This window comes from Lepisosteus platostomus, chromosome 2 (assembly GCF_059453375.1).
Source record: "Lepisosteus platostomus isolate fLepPlt1 chromosome 2, fLepPlt1.hap1, whole genome shotgun sequence".
Taxonomy (NCBI): domain Eukaryota; kingdom Metazoa; phylum Chordata; class Actinopteri; order Semionotiformes; family Lepisosteidae; genus Lepisosteus; species Lepisosteus platostomus.
The window spans coordinates 11,655,695-11,683,512 of record NC_142612.1 but is presented as its reverse complement, the minus strand read 5'-3'; the positions used below and the strand labels follow the sequence as shown (position 1 = coordinate 11,683,512).

The following is a 27,818-nucleotide window of genomic DNA, read 5'->3' as shown; positions in this document are numbered from 1 at the left end:
CTAACGTCTGTGTCTAAGCTAAGCGAGCGCATGAGTCATGCTCAAAAAATGATGCCAGAACATGTAAGTAAATCAATATCCCAAATCGGTATTCTTTAAAACACATGTGACATAGAGGGATAAGTTTCTTTCGATTCTTAAGTATACATTCTTAGGTTTTTATTTTTGCTGGGGGAATCCTTTACATTACCATATATATTTATGCATATACACGTTTTTTCTGTATCACAAACACATTTTAATATTCCTGAAGTGATCATACCATATAGTACCTCCGCTTTCTCCATATAATAGGTATACTTAAAGTGGTAAGTGTATTAGAATTAGTGAAATGCATTCGTATGCCTTTATAAACAAAATGCATATAAAATCGATTACTGTACATAATTGATGAGAGAAAAAAAGCTATGAGCACTAACAGAAATTCCCACTCATTTCACAGCTGTTCGTATCGATAGCTAAAAGATCGATGTAAAAGCCAGTATGATACAACCCCGTGAAACAATGTTAAAAAATATAGGTATATTCATAATATATAGAGTATCAAATAAGTAGCAATAAAATAATTTCCCAGAATTCCTCGTCTTTCACGCTCTCTTTTTGAAATTAGTTAACCGCCATCCTGTTTCGAAACGAAACTTGGCTTAACAGAGTGTCAGTAACAGTGTGCATTTTAAACGCATTTTTCTTTCGAAAAACCTGCAAAAAAAGGTCACGCGTTTATTTACTTTTTAAAATTCAACCTTTAGCAAGAACCGGTTGTAAGGACATAAAAATGAAAGTAAAGATACATCGTGAAGAATTATGATCTTTTTCTATGGATGTAAAAATTGATCAAAAAGTGTCCGGTTACAAAAGCTCTTTGTAGAAGACATTCAAGTTCTAAATTTGACACTAACATCACTTTTTCAGGACACCACAGCTGCCTGCCTTTTCATTTCTGTAAACACAGCCAGAGCGCTGCGGCACCAAAGCTAGCAGGAGCGAAAGCAGCGCTGCATGCTGGGATAGGCACCCTTGTGCACGGCTAGCCCTGTTGAAACCAAGATGGCGGAATTGATTTTGTGGAGATCAGAGAGTGGAACAGGCCTCAAATGAAACATCAGTTCAGTAATCCAGGGACCTCCGTCGTTATCGCAGCTGCAGCAATAAACCCCCTTGCCGTCTTGCTGAAACCTCGTCGTGACTAGGGGAATACCTTGCACAACCAAATCACACTATATACACACACAACTGAGAGAGAAAGTCTCGTATGAATTCCGACGAGAAGCAGGACTGTGAGTGTGCGCCACCACAGGCCGAGCCAGCCCCTACAGGAGGATCCGACAGGTCGGTACGGGGCTGGGGAAAGGGCCGGGGATTCCGGTCGCGGTCGGGCAAGTAGGAGAGAGGAAAGGGAGAGATTGCCTGTTTTGTACGGCAGGTGCACGGTTATTAATCCACCGTTTATACCTTTCCGTGTCCCCGTGTTTGCAGTGTGTGTCTTTCGTGCTCCGCCTTTAAAAAAACGGTATCTTATTCTGATAAGGTTCGGTTGCAACATTTGCCAAGTCTTGTTTTTGACAGTTGGATGTTGACAGTAAACAAGTTGCTTTAGGCCGTAGGCTGTACTATATGTTAAGAATTTCAAAACTGTTACAGTCTTGCAAGCGCTTACCTGGTTCCGATTTTACAGTGCTTAAGAGAATGAGCCATTTAAAGTGACACACGGAAAGCAGTTATGGGAAATGCCGTTCTGTTTTTAGCATCTAAATGCACAGCAATAGTTAATCATGCACTGTCATTACCCAGTAAGGCCTGTCAGCTGCACGGAGCTAGCTAGTTACTGTTACCTGAGTAGTATATAGGGTTATGACGTTTCGTGATGCACGATCAGATATTTTCATTAAACTACTTTCGTACTGCTCGCAATAAGGAGAATGATGGCATTGACTTGGTTAATAGAGCAACTAAGGTTTATCCTTTGCTAGGCCCCTCCAGTGCACCGTGTCAAACATATTTATACTATTTACCATTGGCAGTACGCAAGCCTTTAAATTACCCATTGCAAACGTTTTGAGTTACAGGTCTATTTTCTATTAGATTATAGAAGTTCTCATATTATTCCTTTTGATGTTTATACATTTCTTTGATTTCAATTTTAAAAGGAGCCATATAGTGGTGGTTTGTGTCTCTGTTTTTCTATTTTATGAATTTTATGGGGTAGTTATATAAAAATAACTCATATTGTGAATAATGTAGAAGTGTACGTGTAGCTGAAGTTGTCATTTCTCCTCAAAGCAGCGGTCTCAAACTTAATTCCTGGAAGGTCTACCTAGTGTCTTTTGATTTTTGTTTCACTCCCCTGATCTCCGTTAAATAGTCGACTTACTGAATTAATAAGCTGCTTAATTGAAATACATCGAAACCAGTCTTTGATGTGCTAACTGTAGATAGATATAAACTAACTTTGATTAAGTGAATGTCATGTGTGGTCAACTGTAAAAGGCATTTTGTAAATAAAAATAGGTTAAATCTTGAATTGACTACAAAAAACAGAAGACACAAGGCCCTCCAGGAAGTAAGTTTGAGACTACTGCCTTAAAGATATCAATGACCTTTGGAGCTGTGATTGATACCTGGAGAAGCTGCTATGTAAACTTTCCATTCTGTCATTCATACTAATCCTCTGAACTGTTCAAAGCTGAGAAGAAGAAGATTCCAAACTAGTAGTAGGTAGTCAGTTTTGACCTCAGAGTTCAATGTGTTTGTGAAAGGGTAATGGAAATTGTGATTACAAATCTGATACCAAGGCACAACTAGACTGTGCGTTAAAGTAGGCACTCTGCAGTTAGAGGCCCAGCAAGATTTTGTCATGGAATGACAAGAACATGCCTAGAGTAGACACGTGTAGTGTCAGGTTGGGAGTGTAAGATTTGAGTTAATTTCACATTTTGAATCAAATACTTCATAGACTGGAGATTTAGGATCATGTGATTTCTAGGAGAAGGATAATGTCCAAATGGTATTCAAATAACTTAACTAGTGCCGTGATTGTTGGTGCTGGTGTGGACAGGATTAGAAGAATTTGAGATAATAGTGCAGTTTTATTTGTAGGCATGCCCCCATGTGTCACTTGCTTAAAGTATTTTATCGCAACAGAACATCATTTTTTGCTCCCCATCTGTTCACTTTCTGAAGCAGCTTGATGCCCAAAATATAGGACTGAAATCATAGTACTTCATTTAGCAAAGCCAGGTTCCCAGCTCTCGTCATTGTACAATGAACAAAATGATAGGACTTTTATCTTCGTTGAAAGGTTGTGACAATTACTGTACAATGAACATAAAAGCTTACTAAATTAAACGTGTTTTTTCCAGCGTGAATTATTTTAACCTGATTTTTTTGTGCTAGTGATCATGTTTAATGAATATACGATATCGACCCATTCAGTGTGATTTTAGTGTGTTCTTTCAAAGTTTTCTTTTTCTGTCAGAAATTAATTCTTTATCCAATATTGTTTTGTATTGCTTTTAGATCACCAGGAGAACCTGACATAGAGAACCCTGAAGCAAGCCGAATGTGAGTGAAATGTTCGGGGGCTTTATTGTTTGCAGTACCATGTCTTTACTCTGTAGTCTTACCTTTATCATCACAGCATCAGTCATGTATTTTTCTTTAACACTGGTTTTGATGCCAATGATTTTTGACCCATTGAAATGTCTCACATACTTTACTAAATGCATTATTTTCTTACTTGAAGGTGCACATTTCTGTAAGCATGAACTTTCTGCAATATAGAGGTGTATGCATGGCGTTTTATAAGGCATGATCTTATTTTCATACTCCAAATACTTGTGCACATATCATTGTTCAAGAAAAGAATTAGAGAATTTGTGCCTTTCTTCAAAAACACCATATTCTTTTCATTTTATGTGTGCTGTAAGGCAGTCATATTTCATTCTAATTTGTATAGTGTACACTCTACTGCTGAACATGAACTCCTATAAGACTTTTATGGGTGCTTCAGAATAATTTCAACTTGCCTAATAAAATCTTACAAGTTCTGACTTGTGAGAGAGACCTTCTCCGCCTTAATAGTTTTTCTAGAATTCTTCCACGTTTGATTTTTTTAAATGCACTTATGAAATGTATTCATACTTGTGACTAGATTTATCCAAAATAAACCAGTCTTTAATATAAATGGAAACGGCAAATATTTATCTTGCCTAAATTTCTAAGTACTTTATCTGATATTGTTGAAGAGCATTTAAAAGAAGTGTGCTGACTTAGTTTTATGTTCACTGTAGGTTTTGTGGGTGGGCTTGAGAGCTTTGAACTTCATTTGGGGACTTTATTGTGAATAAAAAAATGTGGCCTGTCTCAGAAAAACTAAATGCATAAGAGAAAAAAATATATTAAAAGAATCATTAGGGTACAAAATACCATGGGCAAGCTATGAAGATACTGTTGGAGAGGTGTTTAAACTTCTCTATGTGAATGTCCAATCCATCAGTATACAACAGTTCCTTTCAGAAGAATAAAAACCACCCTGGGTTAGTCTTGCATTCTAATAATACAAAATTAAGAAAACAAAGATAAATTATGCAGTTTTTTTGTTCTGTGAATTTAAGATGTCTTCAGAGCCTTTCAGTACCACCATTTGTATGTGAATCTTTTATTATTCTATTAACAATAAATGAGACAGCTGGTTTTCTGCTGGCTTTGACAAATCAAACAGCACAATATATATGAGTGATCCATTTTTCCTGTCTTCTTTATTCTAAAATGTTTCTCTCTTGGGGTGCTGACAATTGGCTGAACCATTAAAGGCACTTGCTTGGAGCACAGGTTGGGCTCTATGGCCCAGACATTGCTAGTTCAAGTAGGTAGCTGTGTCAGCATGCATAGGCTGCAAAAGAACAAGTAAAGATTTATTCCATGATGAAAAGAGAAGAAAAGAAACACAGTGTTTCGGCTGTGGAGCCTTCTTCACACCCGAAAGTATCGCTTTTCAGCATGGAATAAATCTTTACTTGTTCCATTGCTAGATCATGTCTGTTTAAAGTCATTAACTATCTGTGACTGAGATTACCAATGTGTCACTACACAGCTGCAGGGATAGGATTGATATGAATTGGCCAACTTCTTTCTAGCTCTTCCCACAGATGTGTCTTCCAGATTGTGTATAACCTGCAAGCTTGCACACACATCAGTGAAAAGCAAGCCACTTCTCCAGTTGCAGCAAGTTCTTCTGCTTGACACTGAGCCATATTAGCTTGCAGTGAGCTTGCACTGAGCCATATTAGCACAGTGTTGATGGGCATGTTGGTGTGATTCCCTGTCGAGCAGGTTTAGAATTAATTGCCAAAGAAGCCAAATAGTAAAACATTTGGCAATTTTATAGCAATTCAATAGATTGCTAAAATATGGTAGCGTTCGTAGCATGAATTGGTTGATAAATTTCTTAAATTAAAATTATAATCTTTTATATGCATAAGTAGTAGCCTCTTTGAAGAGGCTTTAAAGTAATCATTTGCATGTCAGGATTACACAATCTTGGGCTATAACTCATAGGGTTTGATTAGACCTTTTTATTCTACATTGGCACACTCTAATGTAGCTGTCATCTCCAACTAAGGAGCCCTGTTCTCCATACTTCACAAGTTATTTCAGCAGTAGATGTGCACATAATTTGGACATCATTCCACGCTTCATGTGCCTTATTATAATTGTATTTTATGTGGTATTTGGGGTTCATTTGTTCACTTGTTCGTGCCAAAAGCTGGAAGCATCAGATACTAAAGGCCAGACAGCTAACTGCACCGATTTGTGTTTTGTTTAGTGTGTATTTATATTTTGGTGTTATATTGGTTTGGTATTTTGAAGTATATCATTCACTTTGTTCTTGTTCATGCAAGCTATTGTATTTGTACTAGCATCTAGGTGACCACAGAACTCTACATCACTACAAGCATATATATGTTTTTTCTGTATGTGTATACTGTACCTTATATATCTCAACAGTCATATTAAGACAAGTAGAGTCTTTAAGGGATTTCAAAAGATTTGTTGGATTTTCAAAAGTGCTTGAAGACTTAAAACTTAGATTTAATGTAGATAGCAACAAAATGAAGTAGTGCAATGTTAAGTTACCATGAGTGTACCACATATGTCACCAAATGCTAAACTTTATAAATGACAGAATAAGAAATTATTTACACCATTTTAAATGTAAATCCCTGAAAACTTGAGTTTAAGGTATCCCTTTTAACCTTATAAATAGAAAAATCATATACCATTTGCTTTAGATGAAATGGAAAACCTAATTGTTTTAAATTCTATTTTTCCAAATTGTCTGCCGTTTTCCTCTGTCAAATGATTAATTTTTTATTTCTGCTGCTATGGAGACAGAAAAAAGGCAACCAGTGCCAGTGAACCTGGTAAACAAGCAGGTCATTGCACAGTAGGCATTTTGGAGGATGTTTAAATATCATAAAGATAGGGTTGTTGATCTGTTGTGAGTAGGTAGCATATTTTTAAATAGAGAAGTGTTTTTATAGAAATGGCAAGTGGATAAAATAAAATTGGGCGTTTTGTAAGGTGGCAGACCTGGTTAGTATATGTGAAGAATAATGAATTAATTGTAGTACTAAACTTCTGAAGGATAGGGACACATCAACAAAAAAGCTAATTTGGCCTCAGATATATAGTATTCAGACCTTTGCACAGTTTTCACATTTTGTTGCTTTTCATTATGATGCTATGTAGTCTATGATACTATGTATAAGTACCTATTAATATGTTACACACCCTACTCTATGCATTGGAAGCAAAAAAAGTAAATACATCTATTACATGAAAAAAGGAAAATTAATGTTTGCATAATTATTCAAACCTTTTCCTGAGGTAAAGTAAATTATTGCACACAATTAGTTAAGTGGCCTCTGTTTGTGGGCTATAATAGTTCAAATGATTTTTGATTCAACTGAAGACCAAGAAGCTTTCAAAACAGCACAGTGATAAAGCTGTCCATCGATACAGATCAGGAAAAGGATATAAAAACATTTCAAAGGCACTTAATATAACCCCATCCCTGCCGTCAGTCATGGTGGTAGCATTACTTTACTGTAGGTATAGTTCTGCATCTCATTAGCAGAGACTGTGAAGCTTGTATGAGCACTTTAAGATGATAATGAAGATAAAACAAATTACTGGCAAGTCTTAGAGGAAAACCTTGCTGAGACTTAACACCTAGGCAAAGAATCACCTTTCAATAGGAGAATGACCCAAAAGCTACAACAGAGTGGCTTAAAAATAAGAATCTTATTCAGAATCTGTGGAAAGATTTGAAAACATCTGTCTTGTTAAAGTGTTATAGCATATATATGTTCACAGATATTAATACTTGTACAGTTAACATATTTAATGTGTTTTTCTTTGTTTTTTTTGCTGAAATGTTTTGTTCCCTATCTTAAATAAGTAAGTTACAATCAAAAGTAGGCCATCGAGCCCATTTAGCCTGTTGGATAGTTATTAGTTAATGGGAACTCATCCAGCCTTTTCTTGAAAGAAACCTGTGTATCAGCTTGAACAACATGGCTGGGTAGTGTGTTCCATATTCCACAACCCTCAGATTGAAAAAGTGCCTTCTGTTTTCAGTTTTAAATGCAATTCCACTTAGTTTCCACTAGTGCCTTCTGGTTAATGTTTTTCCTTAGAAGCCTTCAGCTTGAGCATTCAGTTTTTGAATAAAAAAATCATTCATATTATATTATTGTGTGCATTAGTTTGTAATTTCACAAAATGGGACACCATAGGAAGGGTCTGAATACTTTTACAAAACACTGTCTGTAACGTACTACAGGTATTCCACATCTAACACAATAGAAAGGCTTGTGTGAGGTGAAACTGCATTAGACATATTGCTTTAAGATGACTAGATTTTGGTTAACGCTTTTCGGTTTTGCTTTTGTTATGTATTCAATTTGCTTTATGTCTGAAGAGAAATTAATCAGCACTGTTAGAACAAGAGGGGTAGCCCTAGCACAGCTTGCTTTAATGTTGTCTGTATTTGCACAGGTGATTCACAACATTGTGTGTTTGTTCATTGTTCTCGTTTAACCTAATCACTTCAAGGTTTTGCTCTCAGCTTATTACTTTTCTAGTTCTCGTGCTGTCACTACGTCCACTGGAAGCACTCCCAGACTTCTGACCACTCCTTGTGGTGTCAAAGGCTGCAGAGTCGCCTTGCCCCTTTCTAGAGAGGATTGGGGAATCCAGCTGTGGTTTCAAATCCATGTCTATAAGATCATGTTCTACTGATGTCAGGTGATATCTTAATCCAGGGCAGTTTACTTCCTTTTACACTGGTATACCCACACTGTCCTCTGGCAGGCCGAGGACAGATGAATACTGGCCCCACTGGAGTTGCTTTTTCACTGGAGAAGCAAGCAGACTGACTAACTAAAGTGATGCTTAATCTGTGTCCAGCACGCTAAATACAACATAAAGATTGTTCAGCATATGTAGTGCTTTTCATGGCTCTGGATCAGCTTGTTTCTTGTAGGTATAGACTTTAAACCTCTCGTATTATTGTTTTCACTTATTGTACTTTTTCCAGCCAGTCCTTACTAGTCAGAAAAGAGCTTCCTTCACATTCAGTTATTTTTATTACATGGTGAAACTGCCTGATGATAATCAGGTGTAATCCCACCACCATATATATATTTTTTTTTCTTCAAAAAAGCTGAAGTGGATTAATAAAACACATTATACTCTTGCACCACTAGGTTTTGGTCTAGTCTGACATTGGCTGACATGGTAAAGTTGCAGAATAAAAAGACATCTGAAGTGAAGCTCTGCTTAAATAACTCCTGGAGGTACTCTTAGTTGAAATTAGTTGAACATCCTTTATTTTTTTTTGCTTCAAATGAAACCCTTTCAGCATTTTTTTTTTTTGCTTTTTGCAATTCCAGACAAGCTTGTGAGAACTCTTTGGCAACCTGCTGCATGAGGTGTTGTTACGTTTGTCTAGCAGGGCCTTTTTCTTCTGGGCCGAGCCAAGCTGTCATTGGGGTTGGATGTGCCAGTGTAAAAGAGTCTAGATTCAAAATGAAATGTGTGAGCATTCAACATGGAGTACAAAAATATGGATCCAGTTAAAATAAAAAAAATCAGTTGATGAAATCATTCAACATATACAGTAACTGAAGAAGTGCAGTACAGAGTACAGAAATTGCTGGGGTTCTCGGATGAGTCACAGACTACTTTCAGACGCTAGAAAATGCTCCAGTATTACAGGAAAACTAGAATGAATATCCCAGAATGAATAAGCATCTAAGCATCTATAAGCGTCTAAGAGTACAGTCTGAACAGGAGAATTGTAAGGAAGCTAAGAGAGGTGGTCAGAGATTGAGTACTGCTGAGGCTTTGAGGTGTCTGGTTCTATCACAGGGGCACAGAGGAGTAAAGAAAAGGTAGTATGAGGAGAGACGCGACCGGAGATAAGGGCAGAGTGATGAAGATATCAGTGGGTAAGGACAAGGAACTTTAAGCAGGAGCAGGAAGCCAGTGAACAGTCCACTGGCTGAAGCAACATCAAGAGGATGCTAAACTAGCCACAGACTTGTGGATAAGTTCAAGAGGTTGGATTCCTGTTGCAGAGAGGCCAGCTAGAAGAGAGCAGGTAGTCAGTTCTGCAGAGAACAAATGTTTAGACAAGAAGCATGCTGCAGTAGTTTAAGAAGTACAGAATCCATTAGATATTGTTTAGAAAAAGAAGTCAATGAATGTATTGGAGGAATGTGTAGAGAAGAAGAATGTTCTTGGCACCAGAAGAGAAACAGTGTGGTAGTTTCAGGAGAAGTAGAAAAATAGGGCAGAACTTGAGGGTGGACAATCGAAAAAGCGGAGATTTGAAAGGGAAGACAAACCTGAGCATTATCCGCAAAGTAGATACATTTCCAGACATAGCCTACATTTTTGGAAATAAAGCAGACAGAACAAATCTAAAGAGAGGAAAGAGAGGGATAGTACTGATCCTTGGAGAGTGTCTATAGAGTGAGGGTGACATGAAGAGAGAGCCATACCACTAAACCTGGCTGGAGCCATCAGTTTAAAGAGAGGAGAGAATGATAATAATAATAATAATAATTGCTTACACTTATATAGCGCTTTTTCTGGACACTCCACTCAAAGCGCTTTACAGGTAATGGGGACTCCCCTCCACCACCACCAATGTGCAGCATCCACCTGGATGATGCGACGGCAGCCATAGTGCGCCAGAACGCTCACCACACATCAGCTATCAGTGGGGAGGAGAGCAGAGTAATGTAGCCAATTCATAGAGGGGGATTATTAGGAGGCCATGATTAGTAAGGGCCAATTGGAAATTTGGCCAGGACACCGGGGTTACACCCCTACTCTTTTCAAGAAGCACCCTGGGATTTTTAATGACCACAGAGAGTCAGGACCTCGGTTTTACGTCTCATCCGAAGGACGGCGCCTGTTTACAGTATAGTGTCCCCGTCACTATACTGGGGCATTAGGACCCACATGGACCGCAGGGTGAGCGCCCCCTGCTGGCCCCACTAACACCTCTTCCAGCAGCAACCTTAGTTTTTCCCAGGAGGTCTCGCATCCAGGTACTGACCAGGCTCACACCTGCTTAGCTTCAGTGGGTTGCCAGTTGTGAGTTGCAGGGTGATATGGCTGCTGAATAGTACAGAATGATGGTGTCATCAGCAATGTCAGAAGCAGCTGACAGATTAAGGATAATTACAGTCGAGAGAGAAGCAACACAGGAAGCATGTACGTTAGTGACAGACGTTGGTGCAGCTTCTGTGGCATGTATGGAGTAAAAACCAGGCTGCTAAGGGGTCAAGCAGACAGCTAATGAAGAACAGCTTGTTCAGAGACAAAAGGATGTGAAGAAACAGAAGACAGTAACAGTAGGTTGCTAGGGCGAGGAGGACTTGAGATTATTATTTTTTTAAGAATACAATTCATGCAAGCCTCTTTAAAGTCATAAAGTAACCCAGCCAGAGAGTACAGAGTTGCTGAATAGTGAAGAAATAAAGAGGGAGAAATTAAAGGTAATGGTCCGGAAAAGCTGAGCAAGGATGGGATCTGAGGCACATGTCAGTAAGCTTATGATCCAAGAACAAAGTGAAGATGGTTGAGTTAAGAATGTGGGATGTACAGTATGGGGGAGCAATCGTGAATGATAGGGAAAGTGCAAGATGTAGAGCTGGCTGTGAAGGACAGCAGGAAGAGAGATTAGTGGGATGCAGTGTGGATGCAATGTTAAACATATTTGACTTGTCTACTGTACTAGATTTGTTAAAAGTTGCAATGTCAGATACAGTATGTATTTTCGCAAAATACACAACTCTCTATCTCAGGGTAGGTTTAATTTTTTTTATAGATAAATCTTGGCTCCTTCAGTTTTGACATGAGGCAGATTGTAGTATATACCCATGTGATTATTTTCATACTGTTACTTTCAATTGTGTGAGTTTCCTATTTTGTTCTTTTTGCTGATGACATTAAAAAAAATCAAAACTTTTTAATTGAGAGAAGTTGAAAATGCACATATCCTGATTAATTACAGTAACATTTATCATGAATAGAAAAACAAAGCAGAAGTATATTGACTGATTACAACATCACCATAGTTGTATAACGGTTGAATTCTTATAGCTTATAATCACCTTGAGTTCATCGGTGCAGTGGTTTCTGTGGAACACTACAATGAACATGAAAGTGTGTTTGCTAAAGAACACAAATATTGGTACATTCTTATGGAAGCTGTCGTTTTCGTTGATGCTGAAAAAATAACTCAGATATTTGCACCTTTTAAAAATATAGGACTATATTGCATATTTGAGAGACCAGCTTTCCCCTTCTTTCTTTGAATAAACAAAAGAATAGTTTTACTGTGCAGCAAACCATTCTGCACCATAGTCTTTTAAACACAAAACGGGAGGAAGATGTCTGGCCTTAGAACTGTTGCCATTTTGTTGGACTTGTATTTAGATGTCTTCATTCAAGTGTTTTCCACAGCTCCCAGTTATGTAGAACATTCATACAGTGTTTTGTTTCATTTTCTTAATTTCTGTTTTCCTTTATATTTCAGGGAAGTATTATCAACAGAACTAATGACATGCATACTAAGATATTGTTTTGAAATTGTTTTGTTTCCTACAGTTTGTTTTTTCTGTTGGAAAGATCTTGAGATTGGTATATTACTAATCGTTCCATTAAAAGTTGCTTTTATTTGTATTGGGAATGTATAATAATATCTCGGATACAGCTACATTTGCTAAATGGTTGGTCATTTTAATTATGTAAAATGTAAAAATTAGAAAATGTGCTGAAGTGGTACTTTACTCTTTAGTAATCTCTAGGCAGAAGTAATTAAGCCCTGACGCACTGCTCCACTGTGTCTAAATACAACTCTTGCTATGTTGTTCTTATGAATGAGCTTCATACCTAGAGGCTGTACTAATCCTTGTGCCTCCTGTTTGAATATTTGGTACAGGAAGCGAGCAGCTGCAAAGCATCTAATAGAGCGCTACTACCACCAGTTAACTGAGGGCTGTGGAAATGAGGCCTGCACGAATGAGTTTTGTGCTTCCTGTCCGAGTTTCCATCGTATGGATAACAATGCAGCGGCCGTTAAGGCCCTCGAGCTTTATAAGATTAATGCAAAACTCTGTGATCCTCATCCCTCCAAGAAAGGAACCAGTTCTGCTTACCTAGAAAACAGTGCCAAAGGAGCCCACAACAACTCGTGCAGTGACAGAAAAATGAACCGGAAGGAAGCGCACGCTGCGAGAGATGACTTTAAAGGTAAGCCATTCGAGTGTATTTCAGTGCTCTTTACTGGTCACGACGCATTGTTCCTGACCATAACAGATCATCACCAGCGTTTGGAGTAGTGGAATACATTAATCTGAAGGAGCTGTCGTTTTACGTGAGTGCTACATTACCTTGCACGTTTTCAAACCTTTCCTGTGACGTCCCATCTTGTATAGTTATGATGCATACACTTTTTGTATTTGGACGTTGTTCAAAACCTGAATCTTCACCTTGAAGGGTAATATAAGTTACATTAAATGTCAGCAACAACTAAAGAGAAAACACTGAAATAAGTTGTATTAGTCTTCAGACATATAGAATCAATATGCATTTTGTAATCATACCTATGAACTCAGTATTTGATGGAAACACCTTTGGCAGCATTTGCAACTGCAAGCCTCTTTGTATACATTGCTGGCTCCTTTTTACACTGGCTTAGCACACTTGGCCATTCAAGGGCATTCACTTTCTTATTCTACAGCCCTCCAGTGCAGCTTTGGATCACTCTCCTGTTGAGAAGTGAATTTTTGTCCCAGTTTTAGGTCATAAGCAGGTTTTGCTTTAAGGTTTGCCAGTACCCTACTCCATCTATGTTCCTGTCAGTCTTCACGAGCTTTCCAGTCTTTGCTGATGAGAAGCAGAATTCCAACATAATGCTTCATCTGTCATGCTTGAATGCAGGAATGGTGCTGACTGAGTGATACACTATGTTGGGTTTGTGTTAGATCCATGTTTAACCACAAACCCTTTTACTATATGTTTGCACTATTACTTAAAAGATTTGTTGCTAACCACTTGTGTAATTTGAAATGGGTTTTCCACTCTGCCATACAGCTAAGCTTTGTGGAATGACTGGGGTATTGTTGACTCATGAATATATTCTCCCTTGTCAGCCATTTGCCCTTTTCCCACTTTCAAAATCACTGTCGGGCCCAGATGCTTCCCTTACCAGTTTCCTCCTTGCCCAGCTGCTCTGATTGGAGAAACAGCCTGACCTAAGCACCTGTCTGGGTGTTATATGTACCTTTCATTTATTGAGTCGATTGGATATTCAGAGACTTTGATGTTTTTTCATAAAAGGACATTAAGAGACTACTGTATTTTTTCAATTCTTATGCAATTGTGATGTTGTTCATTCAGTTCTTCCTGTTTTTTGCTTTAAAAGTACATACCAAATATAAATTGCTGCTTCAGTGTGTCTAGACTGCAAGCTTTAACGAAACAAAATAAAAAGCTGTTCAAGGGCATAGACATTCAAGGCACTTTAAGGAAGCACAATGTATTGTAAACTTCATGGTGAGCTTTTACCCAAGCTTTATAAAACTTGCTAGATTGCTAGAAACTATTTTCTTTCTCCTGCCTTCAATTCGGCCCCTTCTTAATATAGAAAATATTAACAGAAATTATTTAAAGGGTCAGAATCTTCAACCATTTTATTGATCCTGGTTCTCGGATGACTAGATCTTAAAATTTGTTCCAGGAATAAAAAAATTGAGTTTTAAATTAAAAAAAAAAATGTTTTGTACATGCCTCAAAACAAGATTTGTGTTTGTCAGTAAGTGAAAGCTTAGCTCTAGCTAATAAGGTATTGGAATGTGTATTGCACTATGATGCAATACTGTCTTTTCAGGTAGTTTGAAGACCCAAGTAATAAAGTATGAAAGTATAGCACACCCCTCCCTCCTGCTTTGCTGCATGTAGCAGTGTTGAACAAACCCGAACTTTAAGAGATTTTGGAAAAAATCGCTAACAGAAATTTCACGGGCAAACAATATCAAAAATATTTTGTCTCCACATTACTTGAAAAGGAGTAGTTTTTCTTTAGAAGACAACTCAAAGATGTTCGGCAATGTGGCTACACATTGTAAGCTATAAAATAGCAGAACCCATCCACTTGTCAGCATCCTGTGTTCTTTGCATCATAAAAACCTCTAGCAGTTTCCCTGAAGCTGAAATAAAACCTTCTGTACATTGTTGTGTTTTGCTGTACTATGAGTTTCAGGGTTCACTTTATCCTGTCACATATTTCTGGAAAGCACAAAAACAACAGTACCAACACAAAGCATACCTTTTGTACTTGTACAGTTTATACAGTATGTGTTTATGTAGTAGAAACATAGCATATTAATCATACCCTTTTTTATGCTACTTTCTTTAATCTATTTAAATATTTAAGAATTTATGTTCACTTACCAAGAATAATAAGGCATAATTAACAACACAGTGTCAACTAATAGCTAGAAAATGATACAATAGTACATTTAATAAATCAACTTAGTTTATAAAGGCATTTTATGAAGACCACAGAAATTATTGTAACAAATGATTGCTTTAATGGATAAATGTTTGAAGTTGAAAGTGTTGGTCAAATTCAAAACTGAAATCTGCTGCACTCTCAGCTGCTACTAAAAGTAACTTCCTAAGTTAAAGTATGATTGAGTTTCATCTGTTGCATAGATGTTCTTGGATTGCTAAGTAATTGAATATAGTGAGAATATAGTGCTCTCATTCCACCATTCCAAGAGTGTCTTTGATCAATTTTATCAAAGAAATTTTAAATGAGTGGTCTGATTTTTAAAGTTATATCACATTTGCTCTACCTTCAAATCTGTAATTTTACAAACTCAGTCTTGGCAGCCAAGATCCATTGTGGGAAAACTGCACCGATTTGACAGTTGCTGACTGGCACTTGCCTATTAGCTTATCTTCACAGAGTAACTGGGTGAGAGGGTGAATGTCTGTCTGCAGGTTTTTATAATGTGATGTAAAGTTGAAGTCAAAATCGTAATGTTAATTTTAAAAGCTAGCAAAACAAACTGGATATGAAAACAAGTCTGACAGTTTAAAAGCAAATGCTTATTTTCTTGGAATACTTTTTAACCAGCGACCTGTAAATCACACATATGGAGGTGCAACAGATATTGTTTCATATGTGCTTTTTATTCACTTAGGAAATGTGACAAAAAAGCATCTTGCATGTAACTTCGAATACGACAAAAAATTATGCTTTTGTCTTTCTGTCCTAGATTTGAATTACCTAACAGAGGAGAAGGTGTATGAAATCCTGGAGATCTGTGGAGAGAAAGAAGATTATTCCCCGTTGATACGTGTGATTGGCAGAGTCTTCTCTAGTGCTGAAGGCTTGGTGCAGAGCTTCCGCAAGGCTAAGCAACACACTAAAGAAGAGCTGAAGTCCCTCCAGGGAAAGGACGAAGACAAGGATGAGGATGAGAAGGAGAAAGCTGCCTGTTCTGCTGCTGCTGCTGCTATGGAGGAAGACTCAGGAGCCTCCTCTTCCAGGATAGGAGATGGTGCCACGCAAGGAGACAACAACGTGCACAAGCTTGGTCCCGACGAAGTGTCTGTGGATGTTGAGGCAGTGAGGAGGGTCTATAACAAACTGCTGGCCAATGAGAAGATAGAAACCGCCTTTCTTAATGCACTGGTGTACTTGTCACCCAACGTGGAATGTGACTTGACGTACCACAACGTGTACTCAAGAGATCCCAATTACCTGAACTTGTTTATCATAGTCATGGAGAACAGCAACCTCCACAGCCCCGAGTACTTGGAGATCGCCCTGCCTTTGTTTTGCAAAGCCATGAGCAAGCTGCCGCTCCCTGCTCAAGCCAAACTGGTTCGACTGTGGTCACAGTACAGCGCGGAGCAGATCCGCCGCATGATGGAGACCTTCCAGCAACTTATTACATACAAAGTGATCAGCAACGAGTTCAACAGCCGCAACCTCGTCAACGACGACGATTCTGTGGTGGCTGCCACAAAATGCTTGAAAATAGTTTACTATGCAAATGTCCTGGGAGGGGACGTGGACACAGACCACAATGAGGAGGAGGATGACGAGCCCATCCCCGAGTCGAGTGAGCTGACCTTGCAGGAGCTCCTGGGGGAGGAGAGGAGGAACAAAAAGGGCCCCCGGGTGGACCCGCTAGAGACAGAGCTGGGCGTAAAGACTATTGACTGCCGCAAACCACTCATCCCCTTTGAGGAGTTTGTGAACGAACCACTGAACGATGTGCTGGAAATGGACAAGGACTACACCTTTTTCAAGGTCGAGACAGAGAACAAATTCTCTTTTATGACCTGCCCCTTTATCCTCAATGCTGTAACCAAGAACCTCGGACTCTATTATGACAATAGAATTCGAATGTACAGTGAGCGGCGTATCACTGTCCTTTACAGCCTGGTCCAGGGACAGCAGCTCAACCCCTATCTACGGCTGAAGGTCAGGAGAGATCACATCATTGATGATGCCCTTGTAAGAGTAAGTGCTTTTCTGAATTCCCCGTATGTCACTAATCTGACTAACTGATAATTTACCATTATTGACACATCTAAGATCACAGCATAGACTGAATACAAAGAGTTTGTTTGTTTCTGTTGATTCTGTTTGTTTTTAATCTACTAAAATGTAGTTTAGGTTATATATATTGTGTTGAACATGCAGTTGTTCATAGGTACAGATTAGGTCCATTCTTGCTTTAATGTATTATATTTTATTAATTTTAACCTCTTTAATTATTGTCAGTGCCAGCTATATATCTTTGCACAGTCATCTACTTGTGTGTACATCTACTGTACATCTACAAGAAGAATCAACTTCTTGATGATTCTTGTCGTTTCTCGGGAACACCCATGTAAGAGTTGTCTACACCTCTTAACCACAAGATGAGAAGCATTTTAAGACTGTGAGGGAAGTCGTTTCATACAGAAAAAAATGGTTTTTGTAGTAACAAATTGATTACATATTTTAAAGAAACAAGTGAGGTGAATGTTCTTTCCAGGACATATAGCATAATCTTTTACATTTTTTTACATGTTAATATTCTTCGCATTGATTTGCATTCAGGAACTTCAGGTAAACTTTCAGTGCCTCTGCTAGCGGTTCTTCCGCTAGACTTTTCCAAAATAATATTGTCCTGTTAAATGAACCTGTTACAATGCATATTTTATTAAAACAGTTAAGATCATGACTCCCATGTCCCACCTAGTACAATGTGAGTTGGGCATTCCAGATAGACAGTGTGGAGCACAGCAAACATCAGAAACCGAAAACCTTTCTCCTGCTAGAATGAAAAAAGGTGATAGGAACAGAGTTAAAAAATGTGAAATCCAAGCACTTGTCACAAGATAATCTATGTTGTTAGAAAATATAAAAAAATGAAAATGATAAAATGTTTTAATGATAAGGGTGTACCGTGGACTTAACAAGAAAAAAAGTTCTGAAAGACACTGAAATTAGTCTGTTTTTGTGTTTGATTTCTGTAGTAATTTCAACAGAATCAAAGCCTGGCACAATATTGCAGAAACAGCAGATTTAAGAAGCATTTAGTAGATTAACCAAAATTTACATCTGGCATGGGTTATTGTGAAGCTTTAAGAAGAAATATTAATTGGGCTTATATAATGGGGAATTCAAAATAGTCCCACCATGAAGCTTCAAAATCCTTTTTTAATTGTTGAATGTTACTAGTGAATGCAAAGCTTGTAATTCTTACTGGATTGTGTACTTGAGTAGATGTGAATAAGATTACTGACAATTTATGTTATCTTTTTGATGTTCATGTGAATTATTCTATATGTAGGCTAGCTTTCGTTTGTACCTTTATATTTTTGGAGCACAACATCTGACCTTTTATCTAAAAGTTTAATCTCCTTATTTTAACCTGTTTAAACTGACCAAAACATGAGCAGTTACCACTTTGTGTTCACATTTTAAAACTTAATAACACATATTAAGACTTACCATTTAAAGAAATAAAAAAAAAGTTTTGATTAACACATCCACCTTTTTTCCAAAGATGTACCAATGCCATTTGTTTGTGTGATTTATTGTCCAGTGGTCCTTTCATACTGCTCAGTTTGTTTTCCAGCTGAGCTTTAGATTTCTAGTGTTGATTTTTTAATTGATATTAAGTCTTTTGCCTAGCATGATTTTGTTACGTAGTCCTGAGTTTCTAAGTGACCCTACTTCAGGAAATTAGCTTCCAACAAATGTACATTACAGAATACAAATTCAGCCTCTTTATAATTTGCTTGCCCTTATTTCAGACTAAAGTGTTTTTATATGGTTTATGATGAACAGACATAGCTGGGAATGAAAATATCTTAAACACTCCCTCAGTTATTTTTTTCCTGCTGCAGAGGTCCATTTCAGTTATTTATTTCAGGCAAACACTTGAATGAGAGTGGACCTAAAACTCAGGTCCTAAAACTCAGTAATTGGTGCAAGGTTGATGCCAGTTACATTGAGACCATCTTTCTGATTACTGCTAGCTCATTGCTAGTAGTTGATTGATCCCAGAACTACATCTAGCAATTCTTGAAACTCCCTACTGCTCTGCCACTTGCTCTTTGAAAGAAGTAACTCTAGTTTTTAGTGAACTATAACCTCTCTGTAATTTCAACTTGATCCTTGTTGCTTTTTTTTCTAAATGAGCATACATGGTGTCAGTCATTTTACAAATAAAAATAAAGTAACTGCCAGAACATGGCAATCTGTAAATGTGATCTCTACATTTATTTACATATATAGAATGTAAAATTGTTGAAAGCCTTTCCCTCTAAAGATGGTTAAAAGCTTGTGGAAGACTGAACATAATGACTGCACAGTAGCTTGTCTCTTCCTTTTACTACAGTGTTTGGAGATATTACACTCATTGTCTAATGGAAGGTTTGCACTAATTCATGGGTGGCAATTTTGAATTGCTCCTTTGGCTTATTGCTTTCGAAAACCTAAACATCTGTATCTCATGAGCTGCTACCTATTTTTATAGTAAATACTGATTTTACCTTTAACTCTGGATTTTGTAGAAATTCACTTAAGGTTGAAACCTGCTGTGTGTACAATGCTGATTGTCTCAGGTGTCACTCCATAAGCACAAAGCTATTATCTTTGATGGAGATTGAGAACATTAGCAGTTAAGTTCATCACCCAGATATGTTGCTTTTTTTTGCTTCTCATAACTACCAGAAGCTGTACAGTGCATCTGTAGGAGTCAAAGTACAAGAAGTCTTCTGAGGAGAATTTCTTGTTAAAACTGATGTTGATGATGTGTCCTGCTGTCAGCAATATATAGCTGAAGGTGTGTCTGGGTTTATTAGGTTATGTTTTTACTTAAAAGTGAAATGCATATTGCACTGTCAGGACCTTGTATTAAGTTGTATGCTAATAACTTGTGATGTTAAGCTTATGTTTGTGTAAAAATATTATTCAAATGGGATTGTTTAAATAGAATATTTCTTGTCCTTCAGGGAAAATGATGATGTGTTTGGACGGTGGCTGACAAAAAATGTTCCTGGTACTTTGACTCCAACCTGTGTTGTTTTACAGCTTGTGCAACCCCATACTTAGTGTCTGTTCTTTTTTGCACTGCAGCTTGAGATGATTGCCATGGAAAATCCTGCAGACTTGAAGAAACAGCTGTATGTGGAATTCGAAGGAGAGCAAGGTGTAGATGAAGGAGGAGTTTCCAAAGAGTTCTTTCAACTTGTGGTAGAGGAAATCTTCAACCCCGATATCGGTAATCATCCTCCACAGTGTTTATTGAAATTTGCAAGACTAATTCCTAACTATATTTCTCATCTAAGTTTGTGTTACCTGTTTGTGTTTGGAAATTTTTTTCCCCCTTATGTTACATTGCCTGATACGGTGACTTAAATATACTGTCAATTGTGGTTATGTGCCACATGTATTTTATTCCTATTAAAAATTAAGGTTAAAGTAAACTGCTTGAAATGATGGACTGTTCCAACTTGGTTGATAAACAGCATTTATTATAATACTTCTGCATTTCTAGTCAGGTATTGACATTGTGTGAGAGCGTCTGTGATCGCGTTAAGAGTCAGTATCATCTCTTTTCTGTTGTTTTGCTAGTTATATTGCTTGTATTATTATTTCCTGTTTTGTTATGTGGTAAATTTTCATGTTCTTCTTTTTAAACAAAAAAAAAACTCTTCTTTTAATAAGCGCTGAAAATTCTGTGTAGACATCTGCATTTTATTGGGCTTTTATCTGTATTCAGTAGGAGACCGGGAAATAAAACTGATCCAAAGCATTCTGAGGTCTTAATGCATACACCTATGTTCCACATGCTATGATATCGCTTTTAAAAATATTTAATGCTAAACAGTTATACCTATTTCTTTTGTGTAGTTTTGTGTCCAGGACCCCCTGTTTTGTTTTACTTTCTTTATTATTTTTTCTTAGTTTATTACGTTTGTAAGTAGGTACACATTTATAGCTCTGAAGAGAGTGCAGGTCTGTAGGTTTCCCTCTGTGACGGCAAAGTTTATCTCAGTAGAATTGGGACAGTAGTTTGGAATCATATAGCTTAAAGTGCAGTAACCAGATAAGGTGTAAAAACAAGATGATATGAGATGGTAATCTGTTAAGATGATTGTATTTGTTCAACATGGACTTTATATAACACCATAATCTTTCTTTTGCAGGAATGTTCACATATGATGAAACAACCAAACTGTTTTGGTTTAACCCTTCCTCATTTGAAACAGAAGGCCAGTTTACTCTCATTGGTATTGTTCTGGGCCTTGCCATTTACAATAACTGTATCCTGGATGTGCATTTTCCCATGGTGGTCTACAGAAAATTAATGGGTAAAAAAGGAACCTTTCGGGACCTGGCAGATTCTCATCCGGTAACTGAAGACTTTGATTTTTTTATACTCTTGAGAACTCCAGAAAATTGTTTGGTGGTTTGCAGTGTTGTTTATGTGAAGTGTCCGTCTGCTAAAATTCTGTGCTACAGCCTTTTTTTTTCAGCATAACAGAATCTTATTCTTAAGTACATCTCACCTCTGTAAATAGGAAAATTATTAAATCTCTGAACATCTTTAGTTTCTTATCTTGTAATTCTGAAGTTTGGATCTTGTGTACAATGCAGAGATTTCATGGAGTTTCTTTTTAGAAAAGCAATGTTTTACAAAAGCATAATAGAATCAAGGTATTTCAGTGGTTTTATTTAATTGCAATAACAAAAAAACAGGATTTAAGAACATCAAGGACTGACTATTTGAAGATAAAGATACACCTGATAAAAATTAAATTCTTTATACAGGTAATACTTTTGGATAGACTTAAGATGCTCTGTGCTAATGTAGCAAATTTCATTTTTTACAGCTTTTAAAGCACTCTTAGCAGTTTGTGTTTTTATATGCCTGTATTTATAAAGATCCAGTCATTTTTGTTCAGTTCTCCAAGATGCAAAAAGTATCAATTAATAACATGATTTTGCCGGGTATCATATTTTTGAGAGATTGGAGTTTTTATTAATCACAATTTATTGTTCAGTTGCAGCTTATAGCCTTTGCATGGCTAGTGTGCCTGCATTTCAACACTCACTCACCTCATCCCTTTCCTGTTCAGGTGTTGTTTCAGAGTTTAAAAGAGCTTCTGGAGTATGAGGGCAGTGTGGAAGAAGACATGATGATAACTTTCCAGATATCGCAAACGGACCTTTTTGGCAACCCTCTCATGTATGATTTAAGGGAAAATGGAGACAAAATACCTGTTACTAATGAAAACAGAAAGGTATTTAACAATTGTAACTAAAACATTCTACATCATAACATTTAACACAAAGTTAGCTCAGTATCTTTTCACTGTAGACCTGTAGTATTTTGATCAAATTTTGAAAAACAGGTTTGACTTTGAATTACTTTTCAGTTTCACTAATGACCTTTATTTTCCAGGATTTTGTTACCCAGTATGCAGAATACATCCTCAACAAAGCTGTCGAAAAGCAGTTTAAAGCCTTCCGAAGAGGGTTTCATATGGTCACAAATGAATCCCCTTTAAAATATTTATTCAGGCCTGAGGAAATTGAACTGCTTATCTGTGGAAGCAGGGTAAGGCCACTGGATTCTGGGAAATACTTTCAGTTTTGTCATTACCTGTTTTTTCAAGCCCCCAAAATGTAAATGCTTGTTTTGTTGTTTAAAACATAGAACCTAGACTTTCAAGCACTTGAAGAAACAACAGAATATGATGGAGGCTACAACCGAGACTCTCGTATTATTAAGTAAGTCTTTAATTAAGCTTTTATGAATTTTTTGTGGTGGAAGGAAACAAATTTCCATATTTATATGTGACAGAGCTGAAATCATCTCTAGTCAGTTTATAATTTTTAAGACCGCTTAAATAGTTGGATAACCTTAAAATTTTACTTTTCTTGTGAAATTGTTTGTCATCTGTAATCACTTCTTCACACTTAAGAAGGCCAAAGTTAATATTTGTTTTAAAAGTCGAACAGGAGCAGTTAGTGTCTTTCAAAGCTTCAAAGCAGCCATATGTAAGTGAATATGGCAGCATCCTGAGACTATGGGTTTAACACTGAGAATAATTGACACTTTGGAAGAACGTTCTGGGATTGTTAATATCCATCTGTTTATATTCACCATGTTTTAAAACATGGCAGTCTTCATAGTTTTACTATTATTGACCTGGTATAGTTTTTTCTAAGTGTTTTTGAATTGAAATATTGTAAGAAAAAAACAACCCTACTTGGCTTTCTTATGTGATTAGCCAAAGATATTGAGGAGGAATAGAAAGTATCTTCGAAGCTGTTCAGCGTATTTGCTTTTTTCCATCACTGTTCTAACTCTAACATTGATGGTCCAATACATTCTGCTGATTTTTAAAGTCTTCAAGTAAACCTCAAGTCCAGCCAAGGCCAGATTCCATAGGGCAGAGTGATTTCTCTCTTCTGTCTTTTGAATTGCGGAATTATAATTCTTTTCATGCATATCACATTTGCTGTCACTTTCTGCAGACTAAAACTGAACATAAAGATGTTTGTAAAGAGACTGATTTAAAACTAATTAACATAACAATTTATCACAGAAAAAGAGTAAGCTCAGAATACAATAAAAAACATTTTAATTGCTTATTTTTGTAGGGACTTTTGGGATATAGTTCATGCTTTTGGAGAGGAACAGAAGAGGCTCTTTTTACAGTTCACCACAGGCACGGACAGAGCCCCTGTCGGGGGGCTTGGTAAACTCAAGATGATTATAGCCAAGAATGGCCCAGATACAGACAGGTAAGATGGTTAGCAACAGGAGGAGATTAGACTGAAAACTAAAGAAAGATTTGCAAAAGTAAATCAGAAACAGATACATTTTTGCAGTGTCCCAGTCATATCCAAAATTAAAACTTCTCATCTTCAGTGTTGGCCTTCACTGTAATTTAGTTGGAGGAAGCTTATGTTAATATAGTGTATGAAAGTACTTTTTATAAGGTGGTTTTTAAAGTATTATTTCAGTTGTTTTGCGCAGAAAAGTACAGTACAACAATTTCAATAGTTCATCACCACCTTATCACCCTAACCATGTCCCCTAATCTCACATTACGCCCAAATTTATACCCACTTTGAGACACATGTAGAGACTAAGGTTTCTAAGCTTTATCTTAAAGCAGCAGTTTTTACACATTTTTACATATTTAAAAAAATCATAATTCATAAAAAGTCATAATTCTGTGAATCCCTGCATTTCAGACGTACCTCTGATCTGGTTGCATGATGAGTTGCTTCTCATTTTGTGTTCTCCAACCCTGGTCCTGGATAGCCCCAATCCCACAGGTTTTATAGGTAACCATTCAATTTCTAAAGATTTAGAAGAACTTATTTCTGATCATTTAAGTAGAGAGTGCTAAACTAAGTAATTAAGAGATCATTTAGATCAAAAATCAGAATGCACTTCAGCCCTGAAAGACCAAAGTTCCCTTACCTGAAGAGATATCGTAGATGTTCCCAGTCCTGAAAGCAATATGCTTCATGGTGACCTATAAGATGTACTGGATTGGAGTTCTCCAGGAGCAAGAATAAAGACGTCTTGTGGAGTCTTATGCATCTAATGCAAAATTAATTCTGAACCATTATTACCTAAATTTAATAGTTCAACTATCATAATTATGCAACTCTTTCCCCTGCTCTTAGGCTTTTCTTCCAACAACTGTGTGCAATAATATGTTTTGTATACAAATGTTTTAGTACTGAGAAAAACTGGGTTCTGTACTGTAGTACATGCATTTAACAAGTAAACACTCTAAATGAAATAAAACTGAGAATAAAACAAACTGAGACATGACCAACTGTATTAAAAAGACAAGTCTTTATGAGAGCTTTATAAGTGTCCACTTAGATAAAGTTCCAGTTTATCTAGAGGATTTGGGCAATGAGCCCCACAGATCTGGTGTTGTACAAGATAAAATAAGAAGACCTTATTTTCAGATTTCAGGTTACGTGTTTGACCATGCAATCTACTCAGTAGGTCCTTCAGTAGTGCCTGAAGGTAACCTGGAGATAGAGTATTCTTTGCTTATTTGTAAGCAGCAGAACCTTAAAATCCACTCTAAATTTCACAGGGTCCAGTGTAATTTACACAGCAGTTAGATACTGAGGCATAATAGTTTTAGTTAGCACACAAAACTCAGAATTCTGGACACACTGAAGTCTATTTAGTACTTTAATAGATTCTACAGTAGGTAAGGTGTTACAGTACTCTAATCTTGTTGAAGATGTGTAACTATCTCAGCATCAGACAGAGCAAGGACCTTATCCAGGCAGTTGCGCAGATGGAAAAAAAAGATATCCTTGTGACGTTTCTAAAATGGGCTTCAAATGACAACATAGGGTCAAAAATAACATCAAGGTTTCTAACTTCAGTCAAGGGTTTAATTTCAGCATCGTCAATGACCCTCAAATCACTGACTTTGCATAGCTGTTGTTGGGAGCCAGTAAGCATTCCAAAACCTGAGGCTTATGTGTGGGACATACTGAAGTAGTCATTAAAACTTTGTACTTGACAACATTTTCTGCAATTTTGATTTCTCTTGTTCTTGTACAAATAAAATATTTTAATTTCTGTTTTTTTTTAGCCTTTTTATTTAATATAATCCATGTTAAAAAGAACACATGCAGAGAAGTGTTTTTGGGTCTTGAATTGGAAGAAATGTTTTCAATGTTACTTAAGGCAAATGTGTAACTCATTGCTCTTTCCCTAGGTTACCAACATCCCACACTTGCTTTAATGTCCTCCTGCTTCCCGAGTACACAACTAAGGAGAAACTGAAAGAGAGACTTTTGAAGGCCATTACATACGCCAAAGGCTTCGGCATGCTGTAAAAGATGCATTGGTGTAAAGAGGGGATATTGCAAAGAACTAATTGTTTTTGGAAGTTATTGTCCCTATAAGAAAAAAAGAAAACAAAAAACAATCAAAAAAACGGCCATGCAGTAGTGAGCTCCAGTAGTCTGTGTCTGTACCTCCCTTCCCTTCTGAGGGCAGTGGGCTTGAGCAACAACTTGTACTGTTTGTATGATCAAACTTTTTTTTTTCTCGTTTGTGTGAATGTTACATATTCCTTCTCATGTATGTACAGAAAAGATTTGTTTTTCCTTACTATTTATTTTAAGGGTTAAATCAGTTTCTTACAACATCTACTTGGAGTTGAGCCTTTTGTTTTTTCTTTTCTTTTTTTTTTGTGCGGAGGGAGGGATGGGAGTATTTCAAAGAAGCGAAACTATTCTCCCTGGGAAATCTTGCCATTATTTGTAAGGCAAAAAGTATCTTGTAGTCTCCAGCTCTGCCACCTTACCTTCTTTGTAACCTCATTCGTTGTGGAGCTGTGGTGTTCTTCACCAGTCTGCTTTGGATCTTCAAACATTGGACATGGTGTAATATGAATAACTGCTGTTCTGGCCTCACTGAGACTCCAAATTTTTCATGAATAAAGATGGAAGGGAGACCTCGGAATGTTAAGAAACTGAAGCTTTGAGAATTTTTCTTTAGCCCCAGCACAAAAAAAGCCCACAAAGCCTGTCTCACAGTTGTTATGTCCTTCTCATAAGTCTAGTAATTGCAATAGTGTTTATTACATGTTGATCATTTGTAAAAGGTCTAACTTGTGCTTTGAATTTTTACTCAAAAAAGATGCATTTTCAAGCAAACAGTACAGAGTGCTGCAGAGAAAAAAAAAAGATTGTTGTATAATCATTAAGCGTGTGAAAGTGCACTTATAAAAAATGTTAGTGGATTGTATTAACTGCCTGTTATCATGATTTTTTTGAACATCAATCACAAGTCTTCCCAGCTTTCCCTTGTTTTGACAGTAAGAGTTTCTTACTTACACAAGTTATTGTCAGGAAAAAAATATTTTGAGGTATCTATGTTTATGATGTCACTGCATTCATTTGTAATGCCATTTGGTAATTTGTGCTGCTGCTATAGGCCAGTGTCCTGCATCTTGCTTTAAAACTAAAAGGTGTTCTGTCTGGAAAGAAAAGGTTATTAACATCTTTATTAACTGTGAAGTTTTTAAATTCTGACTTTTTCGTTTTTTGGAATTAGGAGATATTAGTTTACTTCTTTTTGGACCTTCTAATTTCAAATGCACATTGGTCAATTTGTATTATTTTCTGAGCCCCTAACATGTGAGAAATACTTTGAAGTAAAAGCAAATATGTACATACTTTAAAAATTGTGAGAGCCAAATGTGAATTTCCATCCAAATTTAGCTATACATTTCTTTATACCACTCATCCACTGCACAGTTCCTCAGACACAGATACTGGAAGGTGTGTAACATTTACGGCACTATACAAACATTCAATATATTAAGAACAGCATGAAAACAATTTTCCATATTAGATATTCAGTGGGAAAAACATACAGTGACCTTACATCAACAATGTGCCCTGATCCATGTTTTCTGTAGCCCAACCTGTTATCCTCAGATGCTGTGTTTCTGCAAGTGCCAGAAAAAATACAGCTCAGCAAAAAAGCAAAGTGTTTTTAAGTTTCTGAACTAATCTGTAAGGGAAGTGATTAATGGTTCGTGAATGGTTTATTTCAACAGATTTCGTCTAAAAAATGCGGCTAAAAAAGTAACACATGGTGTGTAAACAAGTTGTTAAATAAAAGTGACAGCGTTTTTCA

At 36.9% G+C, this 27,818-nt stretch overlaps 1 protein-coding gene across 3 annotated transcripts; it reads left to right on the top strand.

Moving 5' to 3' along the window:
- Positions 1-27,818, top strand: ube3a (ubiquitin protein ligase E3A). 3 transcript variants are annotated; one of them, XM_088598128.1, is made up of 11 exons: positions 1-63; positions 3,517-3,561; positions 12,524-12,834; positions 15,870-17,125; positions 20,240-20,384; positions 21,313-21,518; positions 22,246-22,410; positions 22,572-22,727; positions 22,827-22,900; positions 23,777-23,920; positions 25,885-27,818. In XM_088598128.1, coding segments are annotated over exons 2-11 (2,580 nt in total). In that variant the 5' UTR covers positions 1-63; positions 3,517-3,559; the 3' UTR covers positions 26,006-27,818. The 3 variants fall into 3 exon arrangements, with proteins under 3 accessions (XP_088454254.1, XP_088454245.1, XP_088454264.1); XM_088598119.1 differs by lacking the exon at positions 1-63 and adding an exon at positions 650-1,329; XM_088598138.1 differs by lacking the exon at positions 1-63 and adding an exon at positions 651-1,329 and having other exon boundaries at positions 12,720-12,834.